Source organism: Hyperoodon ampullatus, assembly GCF_949752795.1.
Source record: "Hyperoodon ampullatus genome assembly, chromosome: 1".
In the NCBI taxonomy this organism is placed as follows: Eukaryota; Metazoa; Chordata; class Mammalia; order Artiodactyla; family Ziphiidae; genus Hyperoodon; species Hyperoodon ampullatus.
In genome coordinates this window covers 32,963,929-32,983,351 of record NC_136914.1, presented here as the reverse complement: position 1 = coordinate 32,983,351, position 19,423 = coordinate 32,963,929, and the positions used below count along the sequence as shown (strand labels likewise).

Below are 19,423 nucleotides of genomic sequence, written 5' to 3'. Positions count from 1 at the left end.
ATCGCGGTGCGAGGGCCTCTCACTATCACGGCCTCTCTTGTTGTGGAGCACAGGCTCCAGACACGCAGGCTCAGTAATTGTGGCTCACAGGCCCAGCTGCTCTGCGGCACGTGGGATCTTCCCAAGCCAGGGCTCGCACCCGTGTCCCCTGCACTGGCAGGCAGGTTCTCAACCACTGCACCACCAGGGAAGCCCTCCTGTGGGATTTTAAAAAGAGGGTAGGAACATACAGCTCTGTGCACCAGTAACCTGACGGTTTGTATGGACAGAAATTAAAGAAGGTGTACATTACTGTGGGCAAGAGCATCTTTCTATATCTACATAAGAAGAAGCATCTCCCTGAGATTACTAACACTGCATGTGCCCTGAGCCAAAGTCCCCAGAGTCTACTCCCTGGGGCAGGACTCCTTCCACACGGCCCTCCTCTGAGTGGGCATCTATGAACACACAGGTCTCCCCAATTGTTCTTAAGCCAGGTGGCAGCTTATACAACATGCATCGTCACCAATATTCAATTGCATCTCATCTGAAGGCAAGTCACAACTACCACAAACCCTACCTCTAGAGGGTGAGGCTCCCTTGATTTCATTGAATGAAATGTTAAAGTGAGGTCCTCTCCACAGCATTTTCCTTTAAATATTGTAATCCAGTAGAAGAACTTTCTCCTTGATTTTATGATATCCTCTATATACCAACAGAAAATTCCCTTTCCCCCGTTCTTTTTGTAAGTTTCAGTGACTAATCAAAGTTGGGTCTGCCTGCACAGAATCAGTCCACTGGGCTCACAGCGAGTCTGCCTCACCTGCATGGTGATAATATTCATACACATATACTGTTCATATCCTTATAATATTCAGATTATAATACCAATATACTATTCATATCATTATGCTATTCATATACTATTCATATTATTATAATGCCCATATACTATTCATATCTTTATAATATTCATATACATATACTATTCACATCCTTATAATATACATATACTATTCGTACCCTTATATCATATACATATACTATTCGTATCATAATATTCATATACTATTCATATCTTTATAATACCCATATACTATTTGTATCATTATACTATTCATATACATATACTATTCACATCATTATACTATCCATATACATACACTATTCATATCATTGTAATGTTCATATACCTATACTGTTTGTATCATTATAATATTCATATACTATTCATATCATTATAATACCGATATACTATTTGTATCCTTATAATACCCATATACTATTTGTATCCTTATACTATTCATATACATATACTATTCATATCCTTATAATATTCATATACATATACTACTCATATCCTTATATTCATATACATATACTATTCGTATCATTATAATATTCATATACATATACTATTCACATCATTATGCTATCCATATACATACACTATTCATATCATTATAATATTGTATACCTATACTATTTGTATCATTATAATACTCATACACTATTCATATCATTATAATACCCATATACTATTCGCATCATTATAATATTCATACACATATACTATTCACATCATTATACTATTCATATACATACACTATTCATATCATAATATTCATATACCTATATTATTTGTATCATTATAAAATTCATATACATACAATATTCATATCATTATGATATTCATATCCATATATTGGGTTGGCCAAAAAGTTCGTTTAGGTTTTTAAAAAAGCCAAAAGAACTTTTGGCCAAACCAATACTATTCATATCATCATAATGTTCATATCCATGTACTATTCATATCATGTTCATGGTCCAGGAGATAATATTCACATCATTCCTTCTACTGAAAACAGAGGTGTAAGCACAACCGACATGGCCAAGGAAGTTGGGAAGGGGGTCCTTAACTTCTACCTTCTACCTTCACATGTGAATTAGGTGCAATGACATCTTTTAAGCTTAACTTCAGAGGGTTTTGTGAAATACCTTAATTTAACCTCTGTTAACTGCATAGCAAAACAATAATCCTTTTGTGAAAGTTATGTGTTTTGATTCATTCTGTCAAAAACCTTAGAGGGGAAATCAAAGAATACTTAGAAATAATTCCATGAGTGAATTAGAAATAAAACCTCAGTCAGCATCTCCCTGTTCTATGAAAGCCAAAGGAGGTGGCCTATTTAAAGACTGCTTCTTTAGAAAGTAGTCTGTACTCTAAGGAGAGCTGAGCACAGCCTAGCTCCCCGAGAGTCATGACCAGGGGAACTGAGGAAAGTGTGCCATTTGAAAGCTCAAACAGCAAAAAGATACTAATACTTTAATACTGGAGATACAACTACATAAAATATTGAATAAGCTGAGAAAAGAAAGGCCTGTGCAGTATATTTAAGACTTGTATATGTAGAAGTCTTTTATTCTTAATGATTGGTGCTGTATTGCTCTTGCTTGGTTTTTCTTTGGGGGTAAAATTATATAGATGGATAACTAGCTAGCTAGCTGGTAATACAGGCGTTTCGTTGGTCGCAGAAGTTGTCCAAGTGTAAGTCGCTGTGCCAGTTGGACAAACAGAAGGTGGCATCATCACCCCAAGGGAAGACATGGCAGGAACTGAAAGTAAAGGCTTGGCACAGAGAAGGGCACTGAGATATGCCCCGAATCCTCATGGAGTGCAAACGGTCAGAATCTTTCTGAGTAACCGCGGTAAAGGGATAACTGGGCAATAAACGGGGAAGATGGGGGAAGGAAAGCCAAGAAGAGAGGGAGGTGTTGGGGGTAAAAGGGGGGATACGATGGGGACAAAGGTACAGACAGGGCTGGAGACAGACAAGCACGGGGAGACCGACACGGGTTCTGGGAGTTACGGGATTCATTCTTTCTCTGCTGGAATGTTGATTTTGTACATTTCAAAACATAAAACCAAAACATCTCATTAGCCAAGGGCACAGTCCCTTGATCTCAGACTTGGTCAGGTCCCTACCCTTCATTTTAAGCCCTCTTGGGAATGATTTTTTTTTTTTTAAGTTACAAAAGTAATTGCTACAGAGGTCAAAGGATAACAAAGCTATAAATTATGCCATCAAGCTCACTATACTCAAGAGCGGCTGGAAAGGGCTCTGGTAAAACCTTCACTCTAAAGAGAACTTTATTCTGGCCAGAAGTGGAGGAAGGGAAAGAAATGAGTGTACAGCTGAAAGCTGCACGTAAGTCCTTTTGGGTCTTAACACCAAGAGTGGAGACGGTTATCTCTGCCCCATTGGCACCTCTTCCTCTTTCTGATGGAAAGGGAAAGTTTTGTTTTCAGGAACGATTTCTCCAGCAATACAAACCGTCACTTAACTTCAGGATGGGCAAGGAGCCCAAATATTGCCAAGCATGGTAACAGCTGCTCCTAGCTCCCCCTATAGTAACTGGTCCAGGGATGGATACTTGGCTCAAAGCTGGCCAATCAAAACTCTTCTGAACAGATGTGTGGTTGCCAAGGGGGAGGGATGGATTGGGAGTTTGTGGTTAGCAGATGCGAACCATTATACATACAGGATGGATAAACAACAAGGTCCTGCTGTAGAGCACAGGGAACTACATTCAATACACTGTGATAAACCATCATGGGAAAGAACATGAAAAGAATATATATATATATATATATATATATATATATATATATATATATATATATATATATATATATATATATATATATCTGAGTCATTTGGCTGTACAGCAGAAACTAACACAACATTGTAAACCAACTATACTTCAATGAAATTACAAAACAAAAAGAAACTCTTCCAAAAATTTTTGCAGGAAGAGTTCCTGTCTCCTTCGAAGATGGCAAGTGCTAAAATCTTGGCACCTGCCTGGTTTCCTCTGCAATTTTATGAAGACAAATTCATTGAGAGTGAAGTCCACCACAAGAAAGCAAGTCTATGGAAGCAGAGAAGGAGGCAGAGTCGGTGGCATCATTCAAAACCCGGATGAAGCCCATCCTTGAAATGTTCAGGGACAGATCCAAATATTTCCTTTTTCAGTTGGTTACTTGAAGCTAAAAGGATCTTAAAGTTACCCTTTCTTGCGTGAATCCCACTATCTTTCAACCAAAGCCATTACCTATTAGGGACATCTCTTCTGTCCTGGCACACCTGTAGCAGAATTGCAGTAGTATCCCCAGACTCTATGCAATACTGGTTTGTATTGTGGTTCTTCTCAGGGCCCACGGGGGCCTGGCTTAACCCATGGAGAAGTGAGGAAGGCCATCTCTTCTCTATAACAGAGGGGCCATTTAACATTCTAAGCAATTCCCTGGTTTGTCTTTAATATAAATATTTCTCTTGTCGGCAATGTTGAAATTGGTCATTTTCTTCCTCCCCAAATTTGTGCCCTGGGGCAAAGGGGAACATAGCTTTGAAATCCAAAGCATTGATCCCACTGTAGAGGTTCTTTCTTTTTTGAAAAAAATTTTTATTGGAATACAATTGATTTACAATGTCGTGTTAGTTTCAGATGTACAGTGAAGTGAGTCAATTATAGATATACATATTATCTACTCTTTTTTAGATTCTCTTCCCATATACGTTCTTGCAGAGTATTGAGTAGAGTTCCCTGTGCTCACTAGTTATCTATTTTATATATAGCAGTGTGTATCTGTCAATCCCAATCTCCCAATTTATCCCTCCCCCGCTTCCCCCGGCAACTATACGTCTGTTCTCTGTGAGTCTGTTTCTGTTTTGTAGATAAGGTCATCTGTACCATTTGTTTTGAATTCCACACATAAGTGACATCATATGGTATCTGTCCTTCTTTGCACTCACGTGCATGGGCACACTGCCCCTCACCGGCCCCTCCACTCACACGGAGCTTTAACAAGGAAGGAGGAGAATGGAAGAGAGGAAGAGGCTATCTGTTATTAGATCAGGCAGAAAATAATTGGCCAAGGGTAGGTCTGAGAAAATCTCTAATGGAAGAGTTTTGTGTCTGAAAATAACACAATTCCTTCAACTATGTACCTTTAAATTCTTCTCCAATCCATTTTGCATGGCTTCTGGCAGTATTTTCTTGGTAAACTATAGACTGGTCCATGTTCCCTTCTGCAAGGAAACCCTCAGCTTCTGAGAGCAGAAGAAGGGAGACCAAATCCATCACTGGGGGTTCACAGTTGGACCCTGCCCACTGGGACAGCCTCACCTCGAGGGTATCACGTGCTCCAGGGGAAATCATCGTTCACACATTCTTCCCCTTTAACCCACCTATCTTTTTATGTTAGCTAGCTCTTACTGAATACCTGATAGGTGCTTGTCAGTACTGACGTCTCACCTATTCTTCGAGGTGGAACACGATTTGTGTCTCCATCCTTCTGGATCATCACTCATCACTTCCCAGTTGTGACAGGTGCTGGAGGAGACTCTACCTTTGCCCTCACGGCCTCCTCCTGTGCTCCCTCCCCTTCTGCCCTAAAACATCGGTGACCTGTGTAGGCAACCAGCCTGCATATGCCTGGCACAGACAGGCCCTTCAGGAAGGTCTCGGGGATGGATAATAAATGCCCCAAGCCCACCTGGGCCCCCTACCCCTTGCCAGTGGTGGAGGTGGATGCCAAGCAAGTGGCCATGCTGTCACCTGTGACAGCAGGCACAACTCCTCTGGTCTCACAGCAAGGCTCCCACAGGGCACCTTCAAAAGGCACTGAGCTTTCTGTCTCACCTAAGCTTTTTTTGCCATCCTGAACAGGACTGGAATGCTGAGTGAGAGGCCCACATCCAGCTACATGATCTGAGCCCCAGTTCTTCAGACTCAGGCTGGGGCTTCATGGGATGCCTTTGGACCTTCCAGGGATAAAATTTAAGATCACTTATGCCAAATAGTGTCTAATGCCGCCTTGTCCTTCCCTTCACTATTTTAAGGGGCTCACGAAAACATTTTGCTTGAAAAATAAATTCTTAGGATGAACTTATGGGTCTCCAAGGTCATTAGCAGCTCAATAATACTGTCTTTTCTTCAGTTGTATGGCAATAAAACTAAGAAATATCTTTATTCCTTTCCACAAAACAACTTTTTCCTTAAAATTTTATCTCCTAGAGCTTGCACTCTCGTTGTAAAAGTGATATAAGAAATCTATCCTAGGCTTGAAAGTTACATCTACTAGAGGGAAACACAGAAAATGAGTATTTTAGTTTCTGAGGTCTGCGTGGGAGGGTTAATTTGTGCACCCCATGTCTCCACAATAAATTAATAACAATTATTTATAGGCTGTTGCTGGTAAGATACGCTGTTACAGTCTGAATTAGAAATTGGTCAACAAAGCAATCTAAACACAATCAGTTACAGTCATAACTGTACTCTCTACTTACCGTCTTCTGGGACCTGTGGCCTTTCTATTTTAATTGTCTGTTTACTTGTCTGCTTCTGACCAGACTCTGAGTTACTTGAGGGCAGAGATGACTCCTCTTCACCACTGTCTCCCCATACCCCCATGGGGCTCAGCAAGTGCCCACTGGACTTACAGTAAATACACGAGCAAAAACCAAGGCCATGTTAATTCTACGATAAACAGCAGGAAGGGAGGACAATGTCCAAAAGATTTTCTTCATTTGGAAGAAAAACTAACAATTTTCATCATCTTCAATTCCAAGTATTAAAAAATGTGTTTCTTTCGCCTAGCAGATTTAGCATTTGTATCATCCAATGATTTCCACGCTGGACCAAAGACAGCATTTCCTCCAAAAGAAACTCAGCTGTTTCGGTGAAAAAGAGGCACTATTTTATTTTTTTTTAATTGAAGTAGAGTTGATTTACAATGTTGTGTTAATTTATGCTGCACAGCAAAGTGATTCAGTTATACAGAAGCACTACTGAACAGCCCATTCTGTTCCACACACTGTCATTTATGGTCTTTCTCTTTGTAAAATATAATATATAATAAGTAAATTTATTTATGTCAGAGAGGAGCAAACAAACAAACAAACAAAAAATGAAGACTTTTCCATTAAAAAGTGCCCTCTTAAGGACACCATATGTCACACACATAAGAGCCACACGTGCACAGAGAACATTGAAAAACAAGACATATTTTGGCCCTTTTTACACAAATGTGTGTACACACACACACACACACACACACACCCCATCCTTCCATTCCTGTCCCACACCAATACCCTCCACCACATTGCCTGCACATCTTCTCAGGCTGGAAAAGCAAGAAAACCGAACTCACCTCTGACTTGTTTTGCTCTTTGTAATAATGTCAACCTCACAGCATAAAAACACAACTCCCTCTGTCTGTTTCTTTATAAAAGATGATTTGAGAAGCCAGCAAGGCCACGGGGGTAAAAGTCAGACATCTCACTCGAGTCTGCCCTCTTTTGAAGATGCCCCTAAAACAGTGAATCACATTTTCTGGACTCTTCTATGTTTCAGACTTGAGAAAATATTGACACTGGGGCAGCTTAAATTCCGAAGATGCATTTTATCGGGGACACATCTGTATTTAAGCTCCCCAGCCTTGTCATGGAAAAGAGTCCATCTGGCCATTTTTAAAAATCAACTTTAAACTTGAACTTGAGAACACTAAGTCTTGTTAGAAGGAACCTGGTTTTGCTTGAAACAGTGTAGCTTCCAGCCACATGGTGGACAAAATTAGGCAGAGAAACCCCTCTTGGTACGTTACAACAAAAATTGCTGAATAAACGAGTAAAAGAAAACCTTTGTTTTTCATGCAATACTGAACTGTCAGGAAAATAAGAGAATTCTCTGGAGGATAGACAAGAAAAGGAACCAATATTCCAGTGAGGTGACTATGCTCTGGGCCCTGCGGGCATCTGCTGAGCCTCCACGTGCAAGGGCGGGCTGGGGATGGACGGTTAATGGGCCACAGGTGGTCCAGGAGCTGCGTGGGGCTGCATCCTAGCTCCATCCTTCCCTTTCTACCCTGCGGCCCACACACGTCACTCGTGAAATGTACCCCTTGATGGGATACGTCAACAATTAACCGGACGACTAACTTCTCAACAGCCGTAGACAGTGGATGGAGTCTTCACATAATTGAGAAAAACATAAACACACAACTGAAAATCCTATATCCCGTCTGAACAACTTCCAAGAATGAAGATGAACTAGAGAAATGTTCAAATAAATAAGACCTGAGTATTTACTATCCACAGGCTTTCACTTAAGAGACTTTTAAAGACTATACTGAAAGAAGTAAAATGATCCTACCCCCAAAATTCTGAAGTGCAAGAAGAAATCGTTAGCATCAAAAGTAAGCCCGTAGGGACGGCTAAAGAAACATCGATCATACAAAACAATAACGACACATGTTTCACTTGTGAAGGTAAAGAATACAAAACTAAAATCCTCAGAAACTCACACCTATCAGGAATGGGAGCAACTGTGGTGAGAACCAAGCCGGCTTGGACAAGAAGGATGAAACCACCCAGTTATGTGGTTATAGTAACAGAACATGACTATTTTACTGTCTTCATTATTTTCCCAGGCAAATACCTTTACTGTTAATTACTGGAACTTCCTCCAAAGAACCATTAACTCCTTCAACAAAGCATCAGCTGTTTACTGTCTAGCACTGCGGAACCCATGCCTGAAAATCCCTGCCTTGTTTCCACGAGTTCTGAACTATCATGTCCTAATTCGTACCCAACCCTTAGTCCAGTCTCAGACTGAAGATCCATTTTAAACCAAACTTCAAATCCTCAACGAAGTCTGGTTTTGCCTTTCCTCCCCAGACACTGCTCGAGCTGCCAAGGTGGCCATCCCTGTCACCATGGTGAGCAATAAACTCAGCTCTGTCTTATCAGCTCGGTGAGCTGAGAGCTGGGATTCAGCATTCCAGGGCAGTTCAAAGGTTCTCAGGTAATTTTCTATTTGGAGAAGGTGGGTAAACATGAACGAGCTTTCTATATGGAGTCCCGTATACATTTCTAAGGTAGCCATTTAAACACAGAACTTGATGTACACTTCCTAAATTAGTAGAAAAGAAAAATAGGATGAGAAGACAAACTGAATGCATGCAAAAATGGAAAGAAAGAGATAGAAAAATGAGTAGAAATGGAATGTACAAAAGAAATAGTAGCAGGCTTCCCTGGTGGCGCAGTGGTTAAGAATCCGCCTGCCAATGCAGGGGACACGGGTTCGAGCCCTGGTCCGGGAAGATCCCACATGCTGCGGAGCAACTAAGCCCGTGCACCACAGTTACTGAGCCTGCACTCTAGAGCCCACAAGCCACAACTACCGAGCCTGTGTTATAGAGTCCACGTGCCACAACTACTGAGCCCATGTGCCACAGCTACTGAAGCCCGTACGCCTAGAGCCCGTGCTCCACAACAAGGGAAGCCAAGGCAATGAGAAGCCCATGCACCACAATGAAGAGTAGCTCCCACTCACTGCAATGAGAGAAAGGCCGCGTGCAGCAATGAAGACCCAGTGCAGCCAAAAGTAAATTAATTAATTTAAAAAGAAAAGAAAAAAGAAATAGTAGCACTGAATCTAAAAAAAGGCATAATCAGAACCAATGTGCTAAATTAAGTTCCTAAGTATATATAACATGAAGATTTTTAACTGAATTTTTCTTTTTAATGTTACTCATGTTTCTCTCACAAGGGATAACACACACACACACACACACACACACACACACACACACACACACCCCTAAGGACACAGGAAAGCTCAAAGTAAAAAAATGGAAAGAATGCCAGGCAAATAACCAGCCCAATTACCTGGCACATCTATATCAATATTAGGCACAATATACTTTGAAGTCAAAACAAAACATTAATAAAGACTAAACAAGATCAGGTCCCTGAGCCTGCCTGCACCAACTGGGACAATTTAAAAACATATAAAAACAAAAGTGGACAGTCCTACAAGATGAAACTGACAAATATGTGTATATTATATTAGGAGTATTTGACACATATCTCTCAGGACTTGTTACATCAGGAAGAAAACAAAATCAGGGAAGATCCTGATGTTGTGACCAGCACAGCTACAAAACTTGCCATGATGTACATACATGCAGTGCTGCACCCATAACTGAAGTAGAGCACATCTGGAAACTTAAAAAACTTGAAACAAGTGAAGCCAAGTATTAAATTTTGAACAATCACAGACAAACGGGCCATATTCTTTATCCAAAATACAACTAATTTAGAAATCTATAATAAAAAATGCATTTAAAAAACCATATGCATTTAACATAGAAAATGAACAATATGCTTCTATATGACCTGTGTGGCTTAAAAGAAGAAAACAATCAATGTTATAAAAATCCCCAAACGGACAAAAATACAAATACCACATTATCAAAATTGGCAAGATGCATTGAACACTGGATTGAGAAAGCAAGTTTGTGTCATGGAAATGCAATAAATGAGCAGGGGACTTCCCTGGTGGCACAGTGGTTAAGAATCTGCCTGCTAATGCAGGAGATATGGGTTTGAGCCCTGGTCCAGGAAGATCCCACATGCCGCGGAGCAGCTAAGCCTGTGCGCCACAACTACTGAGCATGCACTCTAGAGCCCATGAGCCACAACTGCTGAGCCCATGTGCCACAACTGCTGAGCCTGTGCTCTAGAGTCCATGGGCCACAGCTGCTGGGCCTGCGGCGGGAGAGGCCACTGCGGTGAGGGACCCTCGCGCTGAGGTGGGGAGTGGCCCCCCCGTTCACTGCAGCTGGGGAGCACCTACATGCAATTGCGAAGGCCCAATGCAGCCATAAATAAATATATAAATAAATAAATTTTATTAATAAATAAATAGATGTTCAAATAAATAAAAAAAATGAGCAGTATGAGTTAGTCATTGCGTAGAGAACATTCTGGCCAGCATCTTTCAGCAGGACTTAATTATGAAGACACACTCAGAAATGAAATTGAGAGACATTCCACAGAACAAACGGGCTGGATAGTTCACAAATATCAGTGTCATGAAAGCGAAGAAAAGGCAAGAAAAGAGTTACAATAACCAACTTCAATCAATGATTGATTACAGAATCAAAACATAACAAGAAAAAAAAGCAAATAATGAAGTGATAACATATTGGGATCATGAGAAACATTGGAAAATCAACTATATATAATAGTTTCATGTTAATGTTACATTTCTTACAGGTGATACTGGTTTTCAAAACACAAAGGAAATATCCTAGTTCTTAGGTGATACATAATGAGGTATAAAGTGTCATTATCTCTGTAACTTATTTTTAAAAGCCAAATTAAATGAATACAAAAATGTCTCCCAAAGGGGAAAAAGTCCTCTTAGAAATGTAAACAAACAAAAAAAAAACCAAAACCAAATACTTCAAATATTATAAGAAAATCTTCATCAATCATCATATTCAATATCGATGTGTTAACAGCAAACCTTGTACTTCCAGTGGCCAAAGATGAAACGATTTCAACAACAAAGTAAACAACAATAGCACTGTGTTATAACACAGGGCATAAAATAAATCTCCGTGAGTCTATACTGATACAAATGATTGAAGAAATAAAGGAAGGAAGGAAGGAGGGAAGGAATGAAGGAAGGAGGGAAGGAAGGAAAGAAAGAAGGAAGGAAGGAAGAAAAGGCACAAATTTTCTTTACTGAAGAATTCCCAATAATATACGTATATATTCCCCCCTCTAGGAGGTGTAACTTAATCACTATCTCCTAGAGCGTGGACTGGACTTAGTCACGTACCTCCAAATAATATAGCATATGAAAGGGAAAAGTATTTCCTCAGCAGAGGAGCAGCCCACCTGACCTGAGTGATTACTGTTAACACCATCAGTGATGATCGTGGTTGGTAGTACGTACCCTCACCTATTTGGAACACTTCCCCAAACCAATAACCTCAGTGTAATCATGAGGAAACATCTGAAGAACCTAAACTGAGGCCTCTTCTACAAATTACCTGACCACTACTCTTCAAAACTGTCAAGGCCATGAAAGACCAAAAAGAGAAACTCACAGATGGGAGGAGACTAAGGAGGCTTGAGGACTAAATGCAAGGCTCATCCTGGAAAGGATGCTGAACCAGAAAAAGCACATGGAGTGACTGCACTGCTGACATCTGAGTAAAGCCTGTAGTTCAGTGAGTGGCATTGTATGAATGCTGGAGTCTTAGTTACGCAAATAGGTGGTGGTGATGGAAGACATAGCATGGGAGGAACCTGGGAATATGGAAACTGTACCATCTTTGCAACATTCTGTAAATCTAAAGTTATTCCAAAGTTTCAACTTTATTTTTTTTAAAGAAGCAAACTCTAAATTCAGGAAGTCAAAGACACCTCCTCATGCAATCCACAACTTAATAAGAAATAGAAAAGAGTAAAAAGGACTGATTGGAAGAAAGAAGTCTTTTTCATGAACCATATCTTTTTTTGCACAAATCCAAAATAATTGCCAGAACAATTATTAAAATAAAGAGCTTAGCGAGTTTGCTAGATATAAGATCGATACTAAAAAATTGATTGCCTTTCTATATACTAGCAATATACAATTAGAAATGTAATTTTCAAAAAGGGATTTTAGTAAGAGACCATAGAAAGAAATCTAAATAATGATGCATCACATCTTTATAAAGAATAGTTTAAAATTGTACAGACAATAAAGAAGACCCAAATAATCGGAGAAACATAAAGTTCTGAAGTACAGGAAGGTCATTACAATAAGGATGTCAATTCTTCTCAGAACGATCTATACATGCAATGCTATTTCAATAAAAATCACAACAGGAGTTTTCAAGGAACTTGGTAACCTATTTCTAAAAACATATATTGAAAAGTAAAATGGTGAGGATGCTCGAAAAGGAGAGGAAAACAAGGCGACTTCCCTACCACACAGCTTCTGTAATGCTACAGTAATTGAGACAGGGTCAATTTGGTACACAGGGGGGCACAGTAAACCCAAGGAACAGAACAGAGAACCGAGAAACTGGCCAGATCAGATACAAAAATCTGACCTGTAAGTTAGCTGGCTTTGCGCATCATTGGAAGAAAGTGTGACTATTCAATAAATGATGTCAGGACTCTATGGGATACCCTAGTGAAAAACCTCACATCGATAGATAAATTACAGATGAATCAAGGACTTAAATGTGGAAACCAAAGTTTAAATAGCCAAAGATCCCAGTAAAAACTGGGCAAAAGACATAAGCAGGCATTTCGCAGCAAAGGATATCTGAGTAGCCAATAACAATATGAAAATTTTCAAGCTCACTGCTAATAAGAAGAAACAAATAGGAATTAACATTAAGGTACAATTCTACCCTTAACCTAATACCCAGAATTAAAAGAATGCCAAATCAAAAGGTTGGGGAGAATGCAGAAAATCAAAATTTTGTATATTGTTGGTAGAACTGTAAATTGGTCACTTTTAAGAATAATTTAACTCTACCTCATGAAGTTGAAAATACTAATTTCTTAAGACAGCAATACCATTCTCAGCTATAGATTCAAAGAAAGTTTTCTTGCACTTTGGACAAGGAGAGTTGGAAATAAGCCAGACATTCATCAAAGCGGAAAAGACAAGAAAGGTTGCCTATTTATACAATGGAGTACGGTCCGTCACAGAAAGCAATGGATCCAAGCTCTCTGCATCCACATGAACTCGAAAAACATCATACTGCCTCAAGTCACAGGAGTAAGCACGTAGTATTATCCCACTGATATATACTTCAAAAGAGGCAAAACATAATTTTTACAGGCTAGTTCACAGGGAGATGTGTACATGTGGTAAAATTACAGAGAAAATCGGGAGGTCGAGGAAAAACAGAAAAAACTTAAGACAATGATTTTATGTGCAGGAATAATAGGAAGGTAAATCAAGGAAGCACAAAAAGAAGAGCTTTCAGAACTATTGGAAGAGTCACTTTTCTCGAGTCTCATATGGTGAGTGAAGTTGAGCCACAGAAGCTACGGTGGGCATTCTCGATGATGGTTTGTCTTCTGTGATCTAACTAATCACATACATCACACACACACGCGTGCACACACGCATGCACACAGGACGCTGCCTGTCCCGTCACATGTCCAGCCAGGTGTGCAGGTGTCACGTGGCCCTGCTGGCACTGACCTGTTGGAACAGAACTCCTGTCACTGCCACTGCTGTCACTGATCTTTTGTCTCGGACCCGGGAGCCTCCTGTCTGCAATCAGCATCCATGAAACTGTGGTAGGTTAACTTGCTACTTTGCAAGGAGGGCCAAACCTTAAACCCTCTGCAGTTTTTACAACATTATGTAATCCTCCATATGAAAAGAAGGCAAGAGGTGTAGAACAGCATGGTGAAAAACCATCTCTACGAGGGTTAGAAAAATGGATTTTAGTACGTGTTGAGTTATAAAACATGAATGAGACCTAAGGCAGCTACTTTACTTGTCGGGCTGGTTTGCTTATCTATAAAATGAAGGGTTGAATAACACCATCTCCAAAAATAGCTAGAATAACTGATCCTTCTCAAAGCCTAAAATTAGAGATAGAAGGGAAAAAATAACCCGAAACACACAGCCACAGAAAGAAGAACTTGGAAAAAAAATGTAACTATACATAAATGTTAAAGATACAAATTGTGATGACAGCAAGTATAAAGTTTATCTTATCTGTATTGAAATATTTATCTGTAATATACCACAAAGAGAAAATTCTCTTTTAACTTGTATATCAAAGGGAAAATAAAGAACCCCACAAAGAAGCTCAAGTAAAATATTTTCATGATATACAAATGCCATTGAAGTGAAAAATCTTCCATGAGACCACCCAACCTTGACAAGTATATTCACATAGGATTTAAAGACTAATATTTGTATGACATACGGTAGGTGGTCTTTTGCGTGGTTGAAATACTCCAGCTGACTTTGGTTCATGAAAGCTTCTAGGAGAATTATGATAAATTTCTACCTGGCCAACTATAATGTTAGCCTAAATGTCTAACTCTGCTTTCAGAACTGTATTTCTTCCTTGTAATGAAATATCCAAATTTCTTAGTTCTGGGTGTATGTATGTATCTATTTGTGTAGCTATGGATACTGGATACTATGGATAATATGTATGCATGGACACTGCTCTTTCTTTTTATAGCTTACTATTTATCTTATTGATTTGGCTATAAGGAAGCACAAAGGTAAAAGTTTTGGAACTAGTGGTAACTCTGGCACAACCTACATTCCTTTACTTGGCTTTTTATTCTCTATTCCTTATTTTATAAATTGTTTTACTCTATATGTAATTTTTTTTTTACTATATATTACCTCAAATTACTTTCAGATGTAGATAGAAACAGAGCTTAAATAAGGTTGTAAATTTCTTGGATCATCAGAAAAACATAAGAGAACAAAAGATGCCATTTAAAATCACAGCCTCAAAATGAAGCAACTTGAAAGACTGTAACAGTTGTTACACTGTTGGAATTTCAAGTATGATCACTTACTTGCATATGTCATCTTCTGGGTCTTCAAGCCCAAATCTCTCATCAAATGTGAGCTGTATCCATACATTTTCCTCTACTGCTACTAATCTCCATACCAAGACCATATTTCTTGGATAAGTATGAGGAAACCTCGGGCTGTGAATACTTCCATTAGTAGAAACAGTAATAATTCTCTCATGCTGGGGATCTTGTACTCCTGAAAGTAAAAACATAAGCATAGACACACACTTAGAACAGACATTTCAAAAATTATAGGTTTCAAAATAACTTCTGAAAAAAGGTAACCAATATAAGCCCAAAGTTTCCCATGAACTGTAATTACTAAATGATGTCAACCCTTAAATGACCTCGAAAAATGAAATGAGGTCAAAGCAGTGGTATCAATTTCTTGTTGTAAGGAAACTAACAGCAGTCTATGAAGATATGAAATTATAAGAAATGTTGCAGGACTTCTCAGTGACTTTAAAAGGCTAACATGAATTTTAAATTTCTAAGAGGAGAATACAATATAAAATAGCTTCCAAGTTTATTAGGCATGGCAACATTTTACACGGTGAAATGCCAAAATACATTGTTATTAATATCTTTTTCTTTTGCTTAGATTGTTGGGGGGAGAGATGAGGGGACGGGCAAATTCAGAAAATTTGTTGAGACAAAAGTGTTCTTTTTTTTATTGAAGCATAGTTGACTTACAGTGTTTCAGGTGTACAGCAACATGATTCATTTATATATAGATTTTTTTTCAGATTCTTTTCCATTATAGGTCATTACAAGATATTGAATATAGTTTCCTGTGCTATACAGTAGGTCCCAGTTGTTTATCTATTTTACACACAGTAGTGTAGAGACAAAAGTGTTCTTATATCCACCCAACTGAGAGTTCATAATGAGAGGAAACAAATAATTGGTATTTGGAAAAGGAGCAGCTGTTTACCTACACAAAGAAAATCTAAGAAGTAAGACAGTTACACTTTTTCAGGCCATGAAAATCCAATCCATTAAGTTTGCTAAATCCCAGTTTAAAAAAAAAAAAACTTTTAAAGACTCTTTTATTCAATTTCTAAAATAATTTAAAAGCCCTAAACTGCACCTTGAACACATGAAGTAATGTGCATAACACCTGACACGTTTTTTGTTCAACTTTGATATACTCATAACATCAGGACAACAATATTACACTGTACCAATACCTCATTCGTTTTCATGATTTAGAGATTTGCTTCATAAGACTGAACTTTGTATTTGCAGTATTACACAGAGAGAAGAATATCATTACTTTATAAGCACGATTTTTCTTTTATTTGCCCATTTCCCAACGTCCAATCTCAATATATGCATAGTTACTTTCAGAAATATGAAAAAAATTCTCATTTTATTGACTCCTTTTAGGTACATCCCATCAAACTGTGCAATATAGTTGTCTAAGGCCTATTAAATCACTGACATTTTATACTAAACTACATTTTTCTTCTCTCTTTTTTTTCTTTCTATTATGGTTTTCTGCCTTTTCCTCTTCAATTCTTTCACTCCTGTACCCTACTTCCCTTTTTTTAATTGAAACATAATTGATTTACAGTATTGTGTTAGCTTCAGGTGTACAGAAAAGTGATTCAGTGATACATACATATGTATCTATTTTTTTCAGATTCTTTTCCATTATAGGTCATTACAAGACACTGAGTACAGTTCCCTGTGCTCTACAGTGGGTCCTTGTTGGTTATCTGTTTTATCGACAGTAGTGTGGATCTGTGAATTCCTTTTTGACCAATGGACTACTTCGTGCCAAGTTTGCCTGCTAAGTATTTCAACTCCACGTGCTCTCTCCATGAGTTTACACCAATGACCTTGCTTCCCGCTCTGGAAGGAAGACTCTGAGGCTACCCCCAATGTCCCTCATGCGTCAGGAGTCCCTGCCTTGAGTGGGTGGAAGCTATGACAAGGATGGGGTATTACTCCCATGATCAGGTCAGTTAACTCTGAGTTAATCAAAAGTTAGATTATAGGAGAAGCCTAACCTAATAGGGTGAACACTTAACAGAAGCTGGCCCTTCTTGATCTTAGAAATTCCAAGTGTGAAAGAGACTCAATGGGGAGAATTCTGTGTGGTGGCCTTGGAAGGGGAGCAGGTTGTGTGCTCAGGATGTGGGTGGCTGAGAGGTACCAAGAAAGAGGGGGTTTTATCCTGAAACCTCAAGAGACCTCAATGAATCGGAGGCAGACTCTTCACCAGCCTCCAGAAAGGAATCGAATCTCGCTCATACCTTGATTTTAGTCTTGTAAAATCTTGGAGCAAAAGCCCAGTCTCCCAGGCCTGGATTTCTGAGCTCCAGAGCTGAGAGCAAACAGGGTGTTTAAAACTGCGGGTTCATGGTGATTTCTTACCTAACAGTAGACAATTAATATACCTTCTGTTGTGCACAAAGCTATTTGATTTGCAAGTATGTCTTTTTGCCCTTCGTTCTTCAACGACACTTAGAGTAATTGTAGCAACTTTTCATTTACTATTTATGTGACGCAAAATACATATCTCACACTGATAAAATGCACCTTAAGAATATGCTCTAAGAAACTTCTTGAATTCAAAGACAATGTTAAGGGTTATTTATTAGTGAGAATATGGTTAGGGTTAAAGAATACTTGTTTTATTGTTAAAACACCTCAAATAATTTTAACAAGGTGTAGTTATGGTTCTTAAAGCAGCTTTTTCATTCTCTTAAACTCAGCTGTTTCAACAATGAGTCTGTTAAGTATGATTTTATATTGTCTAAGACAAGATAAAGACAAACATAATTTCCTTTGAATATATACAGTTCATATAATGGGGAATATCATCATATTAGTAAATATGCCTTAAGTGCCATAGGATGTTTAAATTAAATAATTATTATTTATAATTATAACTTGTGCAAAAGCATGTTCCCTCTTATTGGGGGCTAATGTTTGATATGGCCATTGGTTATATTAACATATATCAAATAATCAATACCTCTCCTGTGCACATAATTTAGCACCAGTATATCTCATAAGGACACAGAAGGATCTATAAAGTTAGATGAATTCTCCTCTATACTGACAATTTTTTAAAGAAAATGATTATAATCTACTATTAAAATTAAGTTAATATATTGTCTGCTTTCAAAGATTTCTTTTAAAAATGAGATATTTCCCCATTATCTAAATTTTAATACAATAGCCTACATATTTCAGAGGTATTTTAGAGCAGTAGCTTATATCAAGAGTCCTTCTCATTTTGGCAGCTAATATTTTTTTAATGAATTATTTTTTTCCAATCAAATTTATTAAAATATATTATTTGCCCCATTCTGTCTCAAAAAAGAAAAAAAAAAGAGTGCCTTATATCATCCACAGCACTGTTTACAAATATAACAGTGTTTACGCTTTCATATATGTAAACTACATGGTTACTAAAAGACCTGAATTCTATTTTTATATCTTCAGTCAAAAAAAGCTCATGGCTAAAACGTATATACTTAGATTGTGTTTATATCTTTATTTTTTCCTTTATAGTTCACAATTCCATTAAACTATAATTAAGCATAATTTAAAGGATGAAAATCTAGGCCTTATTTGTGGTAAAAGAATTGTAAATTTCCTTTTAAGTTAAATTGCTGCTCCCCCAAAATCATCTCAGAACGCAGTGAGGTTTGCCACCAAATACATATGATTTGCACATGACTGTCAACGTTACATGTAAATCTCAAACAACGAGGCCTATAATCGAAAAGAAAAAAAAAAAGAAGCAACAAAGAGTAGGATCTACCAAAATAAGACTTCGCGTCCATAGTTCAGTTGCTTAACAAATCATCTTTCCAAACACAGAACTTTACTAGGATTTTAGGGATGAGACAAGTACCTATTTTGTGACTACTTTATTGAACGTTTGCTTTTCCTAAACAGTGGACAGTACACTCAAAGAAAGTACCAAAGAAATGAAACAAATGTTTGTCAGCAATCATTAACATATTTACAACATGCTCCTTGCAATGCATCCTCAACAA

The 19,423-nt window shown here is 38.3% G+C and overlaps 1 protein-coding gene across 1 annotated transcript in view; it reads right to left on the bottom strand.

Moving 5' to 3' along the window:
- The window catches only part of PDGFC (platelet derived growth factor C), a gene marked incomplete at both ends in the record, with an annotated part of 209,616 nt that overhangs the window by 74,641 nt on the left and 115,552 nt on the right, over positions 1–19,423 (bottom strand). Inside the window, one exon of the mRNA XM_079709811.1 lies at positions 15,405–15,600. Coding sequence (XP_079565937.1) covers positions 15,405–15,600 — 196 coding nt within the window. The remainder of the gene's footprint in view (positions 1–15,404; positions 15,601–19,423) is intronic.